The sequence below is a fragment of the Hibiscus syriacus genome, unplaced genomic scaffold (assembly GCF_006381635.1).
Source record: "Hibiscus syriacus cultivar Baekdansim isolate YM2019G1 unplaced genomic scaffold, ASM638163v2 tig00110403_pilon, whole genome shotgun sequence".
NCBI lineage: Eukaryota > Viridiplantae > Streptophyta > Magnoliopsida > Malvales > Malvaceae > Hibiscus > Hibiscus syriacus.
In genome coordinates this window covers 278955-297097 of record NW_024062723.1, presented here as the reverse complement: position 1 = coordinate 297097, position 18143 = coordinate 278955, and the positions used below count along the sequence as shown (strand labels likewise).

The following is an 18143-nucleotide window of genomic DNA, read 5'->3' as shown; positions in this document are numbered from 1 at the left end:
CAACCAAAAGACAAAACAGTGTTGCAAATTTTAGTTTCAAGAATAAACTACTACTCTTTATGTTTATTGTTTTTGGTATATCTTCACAGTGTAGTTTTTGGTATATCTAACTTTGTATGTTTATTGTTTTTGTAGAAATTTTTTTCGGCTTCATTGACATTAAAGAATAAAGTTAGCCTAGCCACTACAATTGCTTCGAAGCTTTCACCTGCACAAAGAAAATTGTTTGAGGAAACCTGCTTCGGGCCATGGCTGAGAGTACAACATCCGGGTGGAGATGCTAATTTGACCCATTTGTGGCTTCAGACCATGACTAGCGATCTACCCGACAGTATACAACGTGGTGAGGAAGAGATATAGTTTCATTTTCCACCGGCGTATACTTGTTTTGGGCGGAAGGAGTTCTGCTTAATCACTGGTCTACGATTCGGACACGATGATGTAGGCCAGTACACTCGTCATATCACACGCCCATCATGGTTATCCCGGGTTTTTCCTGATGAGTCAATAGAGAAGCCGAACTTACACGTCGAAGACCTGAAGAAATTGTTTAATAAGAAAGATGATTTTACTCGGATGAATGACGTCGATGTTGTCCGAGTATGCCTTCTAGTACTTTTGTATGCCAGCTTTTTAGGCAGAGAGGCCAGACAACCTATTCCTCAGGAGCTAATATTATTGGTAGAGGGCCTAAATGCATGGAATCTGTTTCCGTGGGGTTCATATATATGGAAAGCTACCTAGACTAAGTTGTCGTCTGCCTTTGATGACCGCAAAAGTTTGCGTGGCGATGGGTCGAAATGCACTTTGTCAGGCTTTGTTTGGGCCTTTAAGGTAAGATTTTCTATATAATGTTTTCAAAATTATAATTAATTATTTAACAATTACTAATGTTTGTTATTATATTGTTTGTAGATTTGGATATTCGAGGCTTTCCCCAGCATGCGGACATATGCATTAAAAACTTCAAATGATATTCCTAGGGCTATTTCCTGGAAGAGGAAACGTCTGTTCGATTGGGAAGACTTAATACCATATGCGACAATAAATAATGTAAGTTAATACAAATACTATAATATATAAACAAGTTATTAATAGTAGATGTTTAACTTTGTTTGAGTTTTTATATTTTTAGGAGGCCAACACTCCATTACAGAGACTGACACCCACGGAGGCTGAGCTTGCCACTGATTGGTGGCAAGCTAGTCAGCGTTTTTTTGATGGCACGAATGATGAGCAGCCTTCACTTCCTCCACTTCGAGAGCTATCACCTCACCCAGAGCCATCACCTGATCGACCCGACTATACACCTCTACAACGAGAGCCATCACCTATCCATTCACATCATCGAGCCTCTTCTCCACCATCACCTCATGATAGGCAACCGGCAAAGATGCCACGACTTCTATCTCCCTGTTCTCCACCTCCACGGGATGAGTCAAGAGAGTTACATGATGAGGTCAATGCCTTGCGTGAGGAGATCGGTACTCTAAGCGATAACGATAGTGCATGGCGTGTGGAGGTGTCTACTTTAAGTGGTGAGGTTTCCGCTCTACGTGAGATGGTAGTATCGTTGCAGAATGAGGTTCATACTCTACGCAACGAGGTAAGTTTAAGATTTTCCATATTTAACTTGATGATAAATTTACTCGTAATTTCACTTAGATTAACCATTTCACTTAGATTGCTTAGTAAATTTATTCGGTTGCTGCCAATACTGCTAAACTGTTTATTCTTTAACACTGTGAAGTTAGTATTTGTCTTTGTTTTCACTGTTTAAATATCATGTCTGTTTATTTACGGATTTTTGTATTTAATTATTTAGCGGCCCGATAAGGTGGATGCTTTACGTCGGATTTTTCTTGCACGACGGAGTTCACGCATCAAACAGCGTACATGTGCTATTAAGTCTCCGTACACCCCAATAGTGCAAAGACACCGCAAGAAGAAGCCCGACTCGCCTGTCATCCATCAAGAGTCCACTCCTATCGTTGAAGAGGCCCCTATCATTCCTCTAGAGTCCCCTCCCACCGTTCAAGAGGCTACTGTCATCGTTGAAGAAGTCCCTCCCACCATTCAAGAGCCCGATTCACATGGCGTCATATGTAAGATTCTTGAGAAACCCTCTGACGTGCCGGACATGATGGATAAGAGTTGGCTCTCGTATGAGTTATCGGCCAGTACCATTCTGGTATCTGAAGTGGAGAGGAGACAATTACCGGACACAATTCTAGATAACACCCTTTGGGCTAAGACCGCAGTTGATTTTTATCTACATGAGCGGAGCCAGGGGTGTTTCACTGACATATGCAAGCTCAACGATGATATCTATTTGTTGCATGATCGGTCTTGGTAGGGCATATTATTAGGGGTCGAAGACAATGGCTATTTCGATGGAGGGGTAAGTCTTATATTTCAATTTGATTATTTTTTTAAAATTTATGTAAGTCGCTAATATGTCTTTTTTTTGTAAAACAGCATATCAATGTGTGGGTGTCATGTCTTCTAATAATTAGGAAACTTAAGAAAAATAAAAGAAATACACGATATACAATTATGCCGACGTCTTTTAACGCCGTTCACTTGAAGAATCAACGAGATGAATCATTTGCGATGAGCAATGGACAAGCTAAACTTTATCCTGCATGGTGGGAGGTCGATAAGGTTAGTATTTATTTTAGATTGAGTTTAAATGTATTCATAAATAAGTGCGCAAATGAATGAATTATTACTTATGATTGCAGTTGTTTATCCCTGTTTTGGAAAGTAAACATTGGCTTCTCGTCGAGCTTCAGCTCCCATCCCTTAAGGCAATAGTATATGGCAGCATGATAAATTACATATCATTGGCTGATTTAAGAGATATTATTAAGGGATAGAGCTCTCATATGGATAAATTCTTGGATGCGATAAATTATTGGACTCGTTCTGAAAACAAGAAGCCAAAGAAGCTCAATATTACAGTTAGCAGAGACGAGACCGCACCACAAAAAACGAAGGAAGCCAGAGGGGATTGTGGTCCTCTCGTATGCATGTGCTTGGAGCGTTTGACGACAGGAAGTACACATTTTCTACCTCCCACCAATAGAGATAGAGGTGCAGTAGGCTTGTGGTTTCGGCATTTTATGGCTAGAGCGATATATGCGAGACGTTACCTACATGCATCCGCGTTATGAAAGTGTCCATAAACAATTGGTAAGTTTATAGGCTTTTGGTTTGAAAATGTTTGGTTAAGTACCTAGAATTCAATAATTTGCTGTTTGTAGGTTTTATATGTGTAGAAAGTGTTGTTTGAGCAAATGTTTGGCTTCTACAGGTTAATCTCAGAAGTGAGCTGCGTGAAAATGATATATGGCTGCAAAAGTTGATTCAATAATAGATGAGGAAATAAGAATTATTGCTTATTTTTTTATTGTTTAATTGATTTGTAAAAGATGATTTGTAAAAGTTGATTTGTTTAATTGATGTGAACATAATTCTTATTTGTTCTTGTTTAATTGATTGAAATGTAATGGTTGATTTTGTTGATTTCAATCTGCATTATGTTGAAGGAAAAAATGACTATCGCAATGCGAAATGAAAATCGCAACGAGAGAATCGCAATTCGAAATTAAAATCGCAATGACAAAATCGCAACGTGAAACTAAAATCGCAACGCGAAACAAAATTCGCGTTGCGATTTTTATTTCGCATTGTGATTCCCTCGTTGCGATTTTCATTTCGCATTGCGATTCTCTCGTTGCGATTTTCATTTCGCATTGCAATAGTCATTTCCACGTTGCGATTTTCACGTTGCGATTTTCATTTCGCATTACGATTCTCTCATTGTGATAGTAATTTCCGCGTTGCGATAGACATTAAGATGATTGCGAACGTCATTTTCGTGTTGCGATAGTCAAATAAATGCCTAATAAGTGATAACAACTGAACAGATCATAGCAATTTTCAAACTCAAGTTACTAATACATGCCTAACTGAAAATGTTAAAAGTTCACACATAAAATCCATATAATACAACGTTTGCATTTAAAAATCACCTAAGTTAACAGTCCCAAAAGGTAAAGCCGGTTGTGATTGGGATTTTAAAGATGATTGCGATTTTGATTGCCTTTTGCTTGACACCATATGAGCTTTGGATTTTGATGAGGATCCATATTTTGGTAGAGGAAAAGATGATTGTGATGACACTGGTGATCCACATGTCAACCTTGTATGACCACTTTCCTTGCACCGACTACATGTCGATCTCTTCTTCTCTTCACCCTTAGACGGTATACGATCGTGACTTTTTGGTTGGCCAGGTAGCCTTCTGTCCATGGCTACTGGCAAAACTGTTTGTAAGTCATCTAGTATGTCCCACTCAGAAGGATGTGGAATAGGGTAGATAATCTCGCCATAAGTCTGTCGATATACTTCTGTAGTGTAGCAATCCATAGCGTATGCGCTTGAATCATCTTGGTTTAGATAAAGAGAAACTTTTATAACATGGCCACACGGATAACCAGATGTTTGCCATTTCATACAACTACACGTCCTTGCATTTAGATCGACAAGCCCATTTAAGTTATTATCCAGTACTTCAAACAAAGTGTTTGAACATGGTTCAACTCTCTATGACGTTGACTTCACAACACGTTTCGTTATCTTTTTTTCTGTCCATGGTGTAACACGATGTTCCAATGTTCCTGTAAATTTAAATAAATAATACTTAGTAAAATATATGATAAGTTACGAATTTAAAGAAATAATACTTGCATGGTTTCTTTTTTTGTAGTACCACTGTTGAATAGAGGCTCGAAAAAACTCCATTAACATAGTAATGGGTAATTTTCGGGAATGACGACTTAGAGTGTTGATTGATTCTGCACTATTAGACGTCATGAAACCATATCTTGCTCCAAGTTGATGTACTCTTGACCATCTTTCAAATCCGACATCTTCTAGTGTTTGAGCACACTGAGGCAAAACACGTCTTAAACAGTTTATATGCTTATTAAAATCCACTTCCCGATAAACTTTTACAGCTTTCCAGTATGTCCATTTGTGATTTTTTATACCAGCAGACCTTGATTTTAGATTTCTATACAAATGAACACCACAAAGTCCATGAAAAGCATATGGAAAACACCTTCTAACAGTGTTGTCAATTGAGTTTGCCCTATCGGATATGATTGTCAGATTGCTAATAGGACCTATGCAACCCCTAAGAAGCCACATAAACCATGTCCATGAATCAGAGGTTTCAGATTTGCCAACCCCGTAAGCTATTGGCAGTATCCCATTGTTAGCATCCATGGCTACTGCTAATAAGTTTACTCCAAGGTATCGACCTTTTAAATGTGCTCCGTCAACTATAATAACTGGGCGCAGGCAATTAATAAACGAACGAATCTACAAAATCATATACACAAGAAATATAATCATTTAAATGTGAAATGCATGTAACAAACAAAAATGAGTCAACAAAATTATATTGATTTACTAACCACAGCACCAATGGCGATAAACAACAACTCAAAGCTTCCATCTCTATCTGTTTTGATATGAGTTACCGACCTAGGATTTTTCAGCTTTAAATTGTGACAATAAGCCGGCAGTTGGCCAAACGATGCTTCTGGCGACCCCCTCAACAATTTCAAGGCATAACATTTGGCTCTCCAAGCTTGAGAATATGAGATACTAATCTTGAACAGAGCATTCATGTCAGTCATAATTTCATGTCCCCGATATACCCTACCATTCAAAAACATTAACTCAGCCAGAAAACCACCCAACACTTTTTTGTTTGCCTGTCTATGGTGAGGAAAAACTTGGGTAACATGTATGTTTATCAATAAAAGTCCTAACTTGAAACCTTTCGCAATCTTTTATCCTCTTTGCAATCATACACCACATACAGTTTTTGTCAATCATACACCTTGTTTCGAAACGATCTTTGCTTGATTTGTTAACTTTTAGTTGATAGCCATCTTCCACACATTTCGTATACAAAGCTATCTTCAAGTTTTCCTTTGTATCAAAACAATCATCTTTCTTGATACGAATAATTTTTGTGTAACAATCAACTGCTATCTTTACCAACTCTTCTTCCGGTATCTGAAGTAATTCTGGCATATTCCAGTTATACTCACGCGGCATTTTCTTCGGGGACTTTTCTTTGGGGATTTCTTCTTCTTCTTTTTCTTCTTCAGTGTTATATGAATTACAGAATGGATGTTCAACATGTTCATTTATAGTCGTAACTTCCTCCTCATTATCATCAACAACATCTTCCTCGGCAACGGCTGTTTCATCATCAAAATTCGGGTATTGACCAATATCAAAATCATTACACGCAGGGTCTGTTTCTTCTTCTGAAAAATCATCAAAATCCGAGTATTGACCAAGATCAAAGTCCGGGTATTGACCAAGATCAAATTTTGAATACTGACTGGAACTCATAATTTTTTCTGTTGGCTCATCATCGTCTAACTGGTCAATACGAAAACCAGAATTTGGTGCTGAAAGTTGATTGGGATTTGGATTAGGGAAAGGTTGTGGGTTTTGAGATTGTGTTTGGTATTGGAAATGTGGTGAAACAATATTTGCTTGGTGATGAAATTGTGGTGGAACCATTAAATTTTGAGCACCATAAACCGGGGTTGAAAAACTTAGGTTATTACTACCCGCTACTGACCCAACTTCACTACTTCTAGGTTCAACAACATACAATGTAACATCATCACTTGAAACACTAATGTAAGCAATGAATCGTTCAACATCTTCATTGTCGGTTAACAAATAAACTTTACCATTTCTCTGATAAGATAGCCTAAATCCACTTAAGGGCTCTAAATTCAATTTATTTGCAACACGTAACATTAGAGTTTCATAAGTTAACTTTTTTAATGACAGTTTTAGTTGAAGATTCATGGGTAAAGGCATATATTGTAAAACACCATGAACATTCTCTCATGACCCTCCAAAACACAAATCTATCCAAACATGATCAACATTAGATGATTTCATTATTGTAAATTAATTTACTAAACAAACGAGCTGCGAAACTAAAACCTGTTGCCGGATGGGGAAGGATGTCGTTGGATATAGGAACGGATGTCGCCGGAGAGAGTGATAGATGGAGATGGAATAAGTTGCGATTTAGGGATTTAGGTTATGAGTTGCTGCTGCTGCGTAGTTATATACTCAAAACATTTGTGTTGCGAAATTAAAACCTGTTGCGAATTCAGAAATCGAGTTGCGAATTTGAAATTCAGTATTGCGATAGTCAGAATCTCGTTGCGATTTACAGATTCGCATTGCGATTTACGTATTCGCATTGCGATTTACGTATTCGCATTGCGATTTACGGATATGCATTGCGATTTACGTATTCTCGTTGCAATTTCTGCGTTGCGATTTACGTATTCTCGTTGCGATTTACGGATACGCGTTGCGATTTTACGTATTGTCGTTGCGATTTACGGATACGCGTTGCGATTTTACGGATACTCGTTGCGATAGTCAGAATCACGTTGCGATTTATATGTTCGCGTTGCGATTTTCATATTCGCGTTGCGATTCTGGAAAATCGCAATGCGAATTTGTACTATCGCATTGCGATTCTTCATAATCGCGTTGCGATTCTGGGAACTGATTTGCGATTCTGGGAACTGATTTGCGATTCTGGAGATCGCGTTGCGATTTTTATTTCGTGTTGCGAATTTGTTGGTCATTTTGGCAAATCCAAAAAAGTTGGTTAAAAGCGTATATTATAAGGTATTTTTGGTCACTGAGGTTATTTTCTCTAGTTTTAATCCTGTTCATTTATTGTTATTATTGGAAGTTGATAGAGATGATTCATAATGTGAACCATTTGCCTTAAAGTTCAAACCTTTGAGCACCTTGGTTCCATTAACTATTCACCCAATCACTCGTATTTTCACAATGGTCAACCATCATATGAGCTTAGAAGATAACTATGTTAATGTTTTGACTTAAAAAGTTCTCTTTATCGTTGAGATTGATGGTACGATAATTATATTCATAAAAAAACTTATCTCTTCTGTGACGACTGTCAATTTAAAACTTTCAAGATTTATAGGAAAAATGCATTAAGATGCCGTATCAGTTTCTAATAGTAATTAGCGAAAATGATCGTAATGAAACTAGATTAAAAATTCAGTGATTATAGTTTTTAAATGATATAGGGTGATTACACGGTAGTAGATATTTAGAAATTTATTTATTAATTGATAACTTATATACACATTGTTATATTATCGGAACGATTATCGGTAAATAAATAAATACGATTGAAAAAGAAAAAATAAAAAACACTAAGATTTTACGTAAAAACCCAAAAGGGAAAAACCACACATAGATGAGAAGATAGAAGGGGAAATACGAGAGAATTTTGGTAAAAAAAAAAACTTGATTGCTAACCCTTTCCCTTATTATCTATTTATAAAGTTCTCTACTTTTAATCAAATTAAGATTCTTACTTTCTCAAATTTAGATATTAAATAATTTGTACCACTTTAAATTAGAGTAAAACTCTAACACACTTTATGATTATAATATAATTTTTAAAAACTTGATGATCAAAGTGAAAATATCCAAGTTCTTGTAGGATATGATTAAAAAATATTATCTTTATAAATATAAAAATATTAAATTTAATTATAAATTATAAAGAAAACGTTTTTAACAATGAGTCCGTTTCTCCAGAAAAGAGCAAAATTGGGAAAAATGATGTTTAAGGAATGGGGGATGACGGCACACAAAATCCTGCTTCGATTTCCCAAGCAGACACCACCAAACAAAACAAAAGATAAACATTATAAAACAGCACTTGAAGAATTTGTTTAAATTACAAAATGTTTATTATTCAGCTTTGATCTCATCATTTCCCAATCTCTCTCTCTCTCTTTTTGTATTTTAAAAGAAACCCATCCTTCCCCACATAGCGTAATTGACAATGCTGAAGTTGGGATTCTTAAGATGGTCAGCTTGTCGATTTTCTCCTTTTATTATCGACCATTCTTCTTCGTCTTCAGGTTTCTGTTTCTCTCAAGAGCAGACCATCAGTTTTGCTCTACGATCACAAATGGGGTCTTTTAGAACGTTGTCTCAGTCGTCTTCAAGGCTTTTGTTTCGTCAGCTGTTCGAGAAAGAATCCTATACTTACACTTACCTCCTTGCTGATTCCTTTCACCCTGATAAACCGGCACTTGTAAGTGTTTTCCCATGAAAAGCAAAATCTGGGTTTTCTTAGTATTTGATATGATGATATGGGTGTGCAGTTGATTGACCCTGTGGACAAGACGGTTGATAGAGATTTAAGTTTGATTAGAGAATTGGGGTTGAAGCTTTTATATGCCATGAACACTCATGTACATGCTGATCATATCACTGGAACTGGCCTCATCAAGGTTTTTCCCTTTTCTCACTTTGAGAGAAATAAATACTATAATCAATGATTCCACTATTGTTGCTTTGATTGTTTCCTATCATTAAAAATATATATTTTTTTCCTGAACTTCAAACTTGAGACTGTTTTGAATTGAATATTTCAGGTTCTGAGTAATTCAGGGGATGTATTTGGCTCTTTGATTGATGTATTTGAATGTGATTGTTTCTTTTAGGGCAAGGTGCCTGATGTCAAATCTGTTATTTCGAAAGCGAGTGGTGCCAAGGCTGATGTTTTTATTGAACCTGGTGACAAAATCACTTTTGGTGATCTCTTTCTTGATGTATGCCTCTGAATGCAAACATGCTTGTTCCGTCTTTTGAATAATTACGGATAATATAGCTTTGATGTTTGTGTGGTTTACATATTGCGGGCTAGTTATGAATTCTTAAAAAAAGTAGAGTTAAAGTGTTAGCGTACTGGGTAGATACCATTAGCAGCTTCCTAATGGCTTCCTTATTTGATTGCTAATTCGGTTTTGTTGTTTTGGTTAGACCCTAAAATTCTAATGCCGTGTAATGGGCACTACCGAATAATGGCCAGCAGGTCTACTGCAGTTCTATTTTCTGTTTAAGTTCTTGGTCATTGCATCGATAGCTGTTAGAGAAATTTCTCGTCCTTACTTCATTTCATGTGTTTTGCAACTATTCTGTTTCTACGGCATTTGATCTACTTTTCTTAGTATAGTTTGAGAACTAGGAATCTTGATGTATCTTATGTTAACCAATCAAATTCAGGATTATTTTGAAAGTATCATGCAGAGCAAAACCTTTCTCGAGATTGAAGTCCGCTCTTTATGTTTTTTCCTTAGACAAGTAATCTAACCTTTCTTGAGAAACTTATGATCCAACTAAATTAGATAATCCATTAACAAGAAAATCATGATTCTTTATGAACTTGAGTACATTGTACTCAGCTTAGCTGGTTGGCTGACTTAATAACTTGAAATGCCTAAAACAACTTTAAGTGTAACTTTAATTTTCTCTCATAGTTACTGAATCTTTAGCGAATGGCCAGTTTGCAACTGGCTTTTAATAGTTTACATGCTCGAAAACTGAATTTTGAAACAAGATTGGAGAAAGTGCTTTCTTGTGATGAAATTTGATTTATTTCAGGTTCATGTTTTTTAGGTAAATATCAAATGCAACTTGGCATACATTTCTCGTTAATATTCTTGATGAAGATTCTTCAGGATTTTGAGACAAAAACTTGCTTTCCTGCAGTTTCTGATTTTCGGGTGTTCACAGTACTTGTTTTAAGAACAACGAGTGGTTATTGTAGAAAGTATTAATGTCACAATGCATGAAGTTGTGCCCCACTGATTTAACATTAATACACTGTAAATTATCTTCTATTATATGTATTATTGCAGGTTCGTGCCACTCCCGGTCATACCGCGGGTTGTGTTACCTATGTCACGGGAGATGGACCTGATCAACCTCAGCCAAGGATGGCTTTCACAGGAGATGCCCTGTTGATAAGGGGATGTGGGAGGACAGATTTTCAGGTATAACGTCTTTAAAATGTTATCACACCTATATGCTAAAAAAAAGGAATGAGTTGAGCTTAATGTTGTTAATATCCAACAAACAGTTATTAAAGTTACTAGAAGCAGTATAAATTAGATTATTTAGCATGAAAACCAATCTTGACTTTCTTATGCATTTTAAGAACTTTTTTTATGTTCCTATGTATTGTTTGGACTACTAATGTACATTTTTATCCACTGATATCCATCTCACATAGGGATTCTTGAACCAATAATTGACTGATACTTGTCTAGTCTTCTGCATATCTATGCTTGCCTTGTTAGTAGTGTGGCTGGACATGGTAGTAGTCCTTTTTCATTCACAAGCTTCATGGTAAACGAATCAGTGATTCAGTTATTGTTGATATGACATTCTGACTAATCGGTTACTTTGGTAACTATAATATAGAACTGTATCAGGGGCATCCTTTTTGCTATTGATTTTCAGTCTGAGTACCGTAATGTACTGATTTTACATGCAACAGCAAGTCAGCAATAGGGCAATCTATTTTTCATTTGTTCGACATTGTCGTCCATATTTGGTTGTCTTCCAGGATATTTGATATGCTTATGTTTTTAAAATAACTTTCTTTAACGCTCCCAAGGTTCTATAGCAATTGACTACTGCCAATTAACTCTTTTTCGTAGAGTGGAAATTCAGGGCAACTCTACAAGTCGGTGCATTCGCAGGTTAGGACGGGATTTTTTTACGGGCCCTTTCTTTGAGTTCTCAAAAATTTCTTGTAATTGTGAGAATTTGAATAAAAAATATGGACATATTTGCTTCGTGGTTCCAGATTTTTACATTGCCGAAGGAGACATTGCTATATCCGGGCCACGACTACAAAGGATTCACAGTAAGATTATAACTTGATCCCTCTGATTTCGTTTGTATTACATAAAACGATTCTTGATTATATAAAGCTCATTGATGATAGGTAACCACGGTGGGAGACGAGATGCTATATAATCCGCGCTTATCGAAAGATGAGGTATCCTTTCTGGAACAATCCATCATAATGTGATCATATAAGATTAGTTTCAATTTCTCCTATGAGCGTGTTCGAATGACATTATTTGTTGAATACCCTTTTTGCAGGAAACCTTCATAAGCATCATGCAAAGTAAGTTACCTAACTTGGCATCTACGGGTGGTTCCGGATCGCCTTTTCTAATTTCTCATCCGTTTTTGTGGGTGCAACAGATCTTAACTTGGCATACCCTAAGATGATTGATGTTGCATTGCCAGCAAATTTGGTTTGTGGGTTGCAAGATTTGGAATCTAAAGCCAACTAGGACTTTGCACGACCATCCATAGGTGCACAGATTTTATTTCTAGCATGATTATGGATCACGATATCAGTGGATATACATATATTGTTGTGAGCATGCAACAGCGTCATCTTTCTCACTGCATTTAAACTTTTGTTCTTTATGCATACCCTATAAGTTTACTGAACTATATAATTGAATGAACAAAACCGGAACCGAACAGACCGGGACGAACAAACCAAACCTGGTTTCATGTTAAAAGAACCAGAAAGCAACAGCAAGGTCAGGCAAAAATTTGGTTTTCATGGACCTCGTGTTTGTTTTTTTGACAAAATATGCTGTCAAGTTCTGATGGTTCAAACTTTAAATCACAGACAAGGTTGCAAGTCTGATAGGGATGTTCATCCATGTCCTTCACCATGGACCTATCATATTTTGCAGTATTGATTTGATTCATAGATAAATTTTGAATTATTAAAATTTATTCGATGCAGTGGCGGAACTATATGCTTTTCAGGGCGGGAAAATGACGACTAGTAATCAATCAGCCAACTCACAAACTCCTCCAAATTCACTTTTCACCCAATATCGAAAAAAAAATCATTACCTATTCCTAGATTTCAACGAGATTAATCTAAAAAAACTCCAATAACATGGTAAATTAATTAATAGAGCAAATTTAAAGGAAATATTAAATCTTTATTGAAATTTTCTGATGACGGCAAATATCTCCGACCGTAAATCCGTACATTGAGCAACTTCACGACTATAAGTGGATAAAGATTCTTTAAGACCACATGGATCAAACGGCGGTGAGCAATTTCCCAAAAATCAAAATATTATATTTAAATTTATTAATATATACCAAACATAAATTTATAAATATCAAACATAATATCAAAATAATGTATATATATATAATAAATCAAAGAAAATTTTTTATGCATATTAAATCAAAGAATTAAAATTTACAAATACTAAATCAACATATAATCAAATTACTAAATCAAATCTATATTTCATAACATTAAACAGTAAATATATTTCAAAAATTAAAATAATACATTTAAATCAATCAAGGGATTAAAACCTATAATACTTTTGAATAATTAATTAAAATATTTATATTACATATTACAACATATTTTTTTTAGTAAAACATGACATTCTTGGCGCAACCATATTTTTATATATATTCATAACATTTTCAACTTTTAACTTATTTTCTTATCGTGAGAATGTCTAAAAACTCTATCAGCTTAAACTATGGAAATCTTTTAGGCAAATCCTAAAATGTTAATAGTATCTATAACATTTACCGATTATAATTCATTTTCTTACGCTGTATAACATTTTAGTACAATATCTTATGTTACTCCGATTGATAACTTTTTCGATTTTGATTTATAATATTTTGTGCTATACTTTTAACTTATTACATTTTTTACCGGTCATACCGTTTATTAACCTTATTTTAGGCGCGTTATAGTAGAATTTTCCGTTATAGGCAACTTGTTTTGTACGAGGCATCTCCAGTTAGTTCTGAATAATTACATGGCCGATATTGTTGCCTCATCGGACTGGGGAAACAAGAGAAGAAACTCAAGCTAAGATAGAGGGATTGCACAATGACATACTATAAGTCATATCGGATATCTAATGAATACAAAAATAAAAACTTTATCGCCGTGCGGTTGCAGACAACGATATAGAAGAATTAATAGTATCAAATTAAAAGTAATTTGTACAAATTAAAAATGATTTATACAAATTAAAAGTGATTTGTACAAATTAATTAATTATTTATTTATTTATTTTAAATAAAAAAATTTCTCTTTTAATCATTAAAAAATGTCAACGTTGGAAAGTCATTATATAAATATATAATTATTATTTACGAGATATATCTAGAGAATACTTTAAAATAATATTAAAATAATATATATTTAAAAATATTCATAAAATAATCTAGATATTTATAATATTTGATATTACATTTAAAACTATCTATAAAATATTTTCATCACTTATCAAATTAATAGCTAAAATGTTGACATGTATCATCAATATAATAAACACTAAAATTTATAAATATGAGATGAGATTTATAATTATTATTAGAGTAGTGAAGAGTGTATTGATACTGAACTTTTAATTGTAGATACTCTTTGTCAAAATTTTATGTCATTAATATATATGTGTATCTACTCTAAAAAAATATTTTTAGATTCGTTGTTGATTCGACACCACTTGTTTATCAATAATGAGAATAAAACGTATTTTATGTTGGGTTTTAAACTTGATTATTATCTCTCAATTATTTAATCCGAACTTCAAAATAAACTAATCGAATTTATATTACGTTCTAATCGAACAGATTAGCAGTGGGAATAAAAGATTACCAGTAAATAGGATTACTAGAAATGTTACATTACTGTGTTTGGTTGGTTTGGCAGGAATGTAAGATTACCGTGTTTGGTTGAAGGAATAAAATATTACTGGAATGTACTTTTGGATGGATTACTGCAACTAATTCAATTTAGAATTTGCATTACCCAGTGATGTGATCAACAAATAACATTAAAGCATAACAACATCAAAAGAAGGATCTAATTTAGTTTCCCTTCAAATCTTCCCATGATGTATATGCATAAAAGATTTAAGTAATCCAATCAAATGTTGATCAGCGAATTTCCAACACAAATCATGCAATCTCATTTGCCAGACTGCCGCCCCCTTACACCCATATCACCCTACCATTGCTGAATCAACAAGGGGCTGCGAGGTAAAGTTTATAGCTGAATATAATGACTGCTACCGTTTTTTCCTTGAATGATTCTTTAAAGATGATTTAATACCCTAATTCGGTTCATCACACCATGTGGTAACTCACCATAAATAACTACTGAGCTACCTTTGCTTCAATACCTAAAAATACAGAACTAAAATCCATTTCCACCATGACACAGTAAAAGGCTAGAAGCATCAATAACATGCAATGCAATTCTTGTAAAGAAATTTGACAAACCAAAATATTGATACGTATGACGGACAATGATATATAATTATGTGCTCAACAAAGCCACAAATTCAGTATCTTTGGCTCCACAACATGTTTTCAACTGGACATATGCAAATCATGATCAACAGACGGCAGCGGCTAACCTAAAGTTCTTGTTCATAGTGTTTAAGTTTTTCCTTGCACTCCTTTAGTTTCTATAAACCTCTTTGGGACAATGTATCATGTCAAATAAAATTAAACAACAGGTAATATCATTAAGATACCTTAGATTTTTTCCGTAATTCCAAAACAACCTGTTGTCTCTCTTCTGACCTTACTTCCATCAGCGAAATCTGATGAGTCACGAAAATATCACTCACCTTTTCCTACCACTACACAATTGTGGAAATGAAAAACCAAAGCATACACACACATAAACATGCACGTCTTTCTTTGAGTCTTGGAGGAAAGGAGGATAAAATTGCCCCTAACGAAAGAATGCTGGTTGGATTCTGTTAAAACACCTTGGATAATGATATTCTCGCTCTAGTGATTACCATGGTAATGCAAGCACAAGAATGCATATGCACACATAACAAATGCATTAGCCTACTCCTAAATGCTATCATATCCATCTTCCTACACCAGATTTCTAGAAAAATCAATTCAAAATTCCAACAATGTAGCAGACCTCTGTTTTAAGTTTTTCTTGGCCTTGAATCGATCTTTCCATTTCTTTTTTCATATGAAAACAAAACATAACTAGTAAAAAGAAAAGGAGACTACACACAAACTTGCATTGAAACAAAGTTGAGGTTGCCTGATTGTAATCATCAACAGAATCAGATGAAAGTCCTCTACCATGATCATTGCTCGTGTAGCTGCAAAATTGAAAATTAGTTTAAAAGACTTCTCATATTAACACACACACATGAAAAAATATCTAGAAACATTACTAAAACTGAAGTGATTGATCCAAGGAAAAATATTGAAGCTTAGCGCTCAGCTCATAAAGAAGAATTAATAGAGTCAACATATTATGAACTACAGGAAGACCTTAGACTGGAAACCATTGACATAAGAAAGCATATAGCAACAGCTCATGCAAAGGAAGCACAATAGAATCAGTATCAACATGTGAAGAACTCTATTACAGAAAAATTAGTGAAGAAAAACAGAAAACATTAAGTAACCAATTGGGGAGTGTTACCCATTATGTCTCTTTAGTCATTGCTCCTTGTCCTCGTCAACATTTCTATAACCGTTGATTCCAGTAGGCTCCCTATCTTGTTCCAAATTCAGCTTATGATCCTTATCTCAATCCTAAACATGCGCCCTTGAACATGATCCTCCACTTCTCTGTTGTGATCGCTATCCAATGAGTATTCTCCAGCTTTATCATGTTCATGATCCTCATATCCTCTTTCTCTTCAAGAATCATTGTCCCGAGACCGATCACGCTCTCTGGACCTATCACTATATTGATCACAATACTGTTCTCTACCATGATCTCTTTCTTTTTCCTGTCCTATAGGCCTATCCCACTCACTCCTTCTAGGGCGGTCCTGACTAAAATTTGATCTGCCCCCTCTGGTGGTCACTTCATTAACTCTCACAACTCTACCGCCAATAGTCTAGTTACAATTTCAAGTTTCAACAATGTCAAATCTCTACAAGTATCAAAACAAGAACAGAATCATTTCATGTTCCATGGAACCAACAAACAATACATTCCTTACCCCAATTGTAGTTGTAATCGCGGCACAGTTCCCAACATTTTCTGTCCAGGATCTTTATGATCTTTGGGAGCATCTTCAATACAACCTCATTTCTGTCATCATTTTCTGGACGATTCTTGTTTTCTTGTCTACCCTCTACTTTCTGACTCGCCCTCGCCCTGTTTACCTTGTCAACTTCGCTTGTTACAAACCGGAGGAATCTCCTAAATGCTCGAAAATGATGTCCATGGATCAATCACAAATGACTGGTACATTCACCGATGATAATCTTCAATTTCAGCGTAGGATCCTTGAAAGGTCAGGGCTTGGGGATTCAACATATCTTCCAGAGGCGGTACTCAACATTCCCCCTAACCCGTCAATGCATCAATCAAGAAAAAAAGCCAAGGTTGTCATGTTTGGTGCTATTGATGAGCTTTTGGCTAAGACCTCCGTAAAACCCAAAGACATTGGAATTTTGATTGTTAACTGCAGTTTGTTTAATCCGACACCATCGTTGTCTGCCATGGTTATCAACCATTACAAGCTTTGAGGGAATATTCAAAGCTACAATTTGGAAGGAATCGGTTGTTGTGCAGGGTTGATCTCAATAGATCTTGAGAAACATCTTCTTCAAGTCCATCCCAACTCCTATGCACTGGTTATCAGCATGGAGAACATACCCTTAACTGGTACTTTGGAAACGATCGCTCGAAACTTGTATCAAACTGCTTATTCAGGATGGGAGGGGCTGCAATACTGCTCTCTAACAAATGGTCTGATAAAAGAAGATCCAAATACTGCACTCATAGGGGTACAGCACGGGGAGAAGAAGATTACCAGTCAGAGGCAAGCTCACGGGAAAAGAAGGGTATTTTAGCCCTTAGCACGGGAAAGGAAAAATACCTGACACAAATATGGGACATTCCCAGGAATAAAACACTAAAATTTAGTGTTGGTATTAAAATATTACCTTCACGGGCTCTTAAAGTCTTACTAACAAAGGTAATTGCGTTTATATCCTTAATCACCGAGTATTAAAAAGTTTATTAGGCAGCTTCCTGAACCCGATCCCACTGCTCAAAACAAAAGCCAACTTTTTTAAGCAACTTTTTCAAATCGACTGTTCTTCGAAACAAGGTCGCATTTTTTTAATCTAAACTATCACAAAAA

The 18143-nt window shown here is 35.4% G+C and overlaps 1 protein-coding gene across 1 annotated transcript; it reads left to right on the top strand.

The window, feature by feature from the left end:
* The first annotated feature begins 8908 nt into the window (after positions 1-8908).
* Positions 8909-12401, top strand: LOC120123836 (persulfide dioxygenase ETHE1 homolog, mitochondrial-like). Its single transcript, XM_039142653.1, has 9 exons — positions 8909-9214; positions 9285-9413; positions 9627-9734; positions 10824-10958; positions 11628-11669; positions 11777-11836; positions 11918-11971; positions 12079-12103; positions 12184-12401. Exons 1-9 carry the CDS (start codon positions 8960-8962, stop codon positions 12273-12275), a joined length of 900 nt encoding a protein of 299 aa, XP_038998584.1. The 5' UTR covers positions 8909-8959; the 3' UTR covers positions 12276-12401.
* Positions 12402-18143: the final 5742 nt, after the last annotated feature.

Excerpts from the sequence above, each read along its gene's own strand:
- LOC120123836 (XM_039142653.1), top strand. The coding sequence starts at position 8,960 with ATGCTGAAGTTGGGATTCTTAAGATGGTCAGCTTGTCGATTTTCTCCT. Across the intron at positions 11,837-11,917 it reads ACGACTACAAAGGATTCACA|GTAACCACGGTGGGAGACGA; the intron begins GTAAGATTATAA and ends CATTGATGATAG. Across the intron at positions 12,104-12,183 it reads CTTCATAAGCATCATGCAAA|ATCTTAACTTGGCATACCCT; the intron begins GTAAGTTACCTA and ends TGGGTGCAACAG.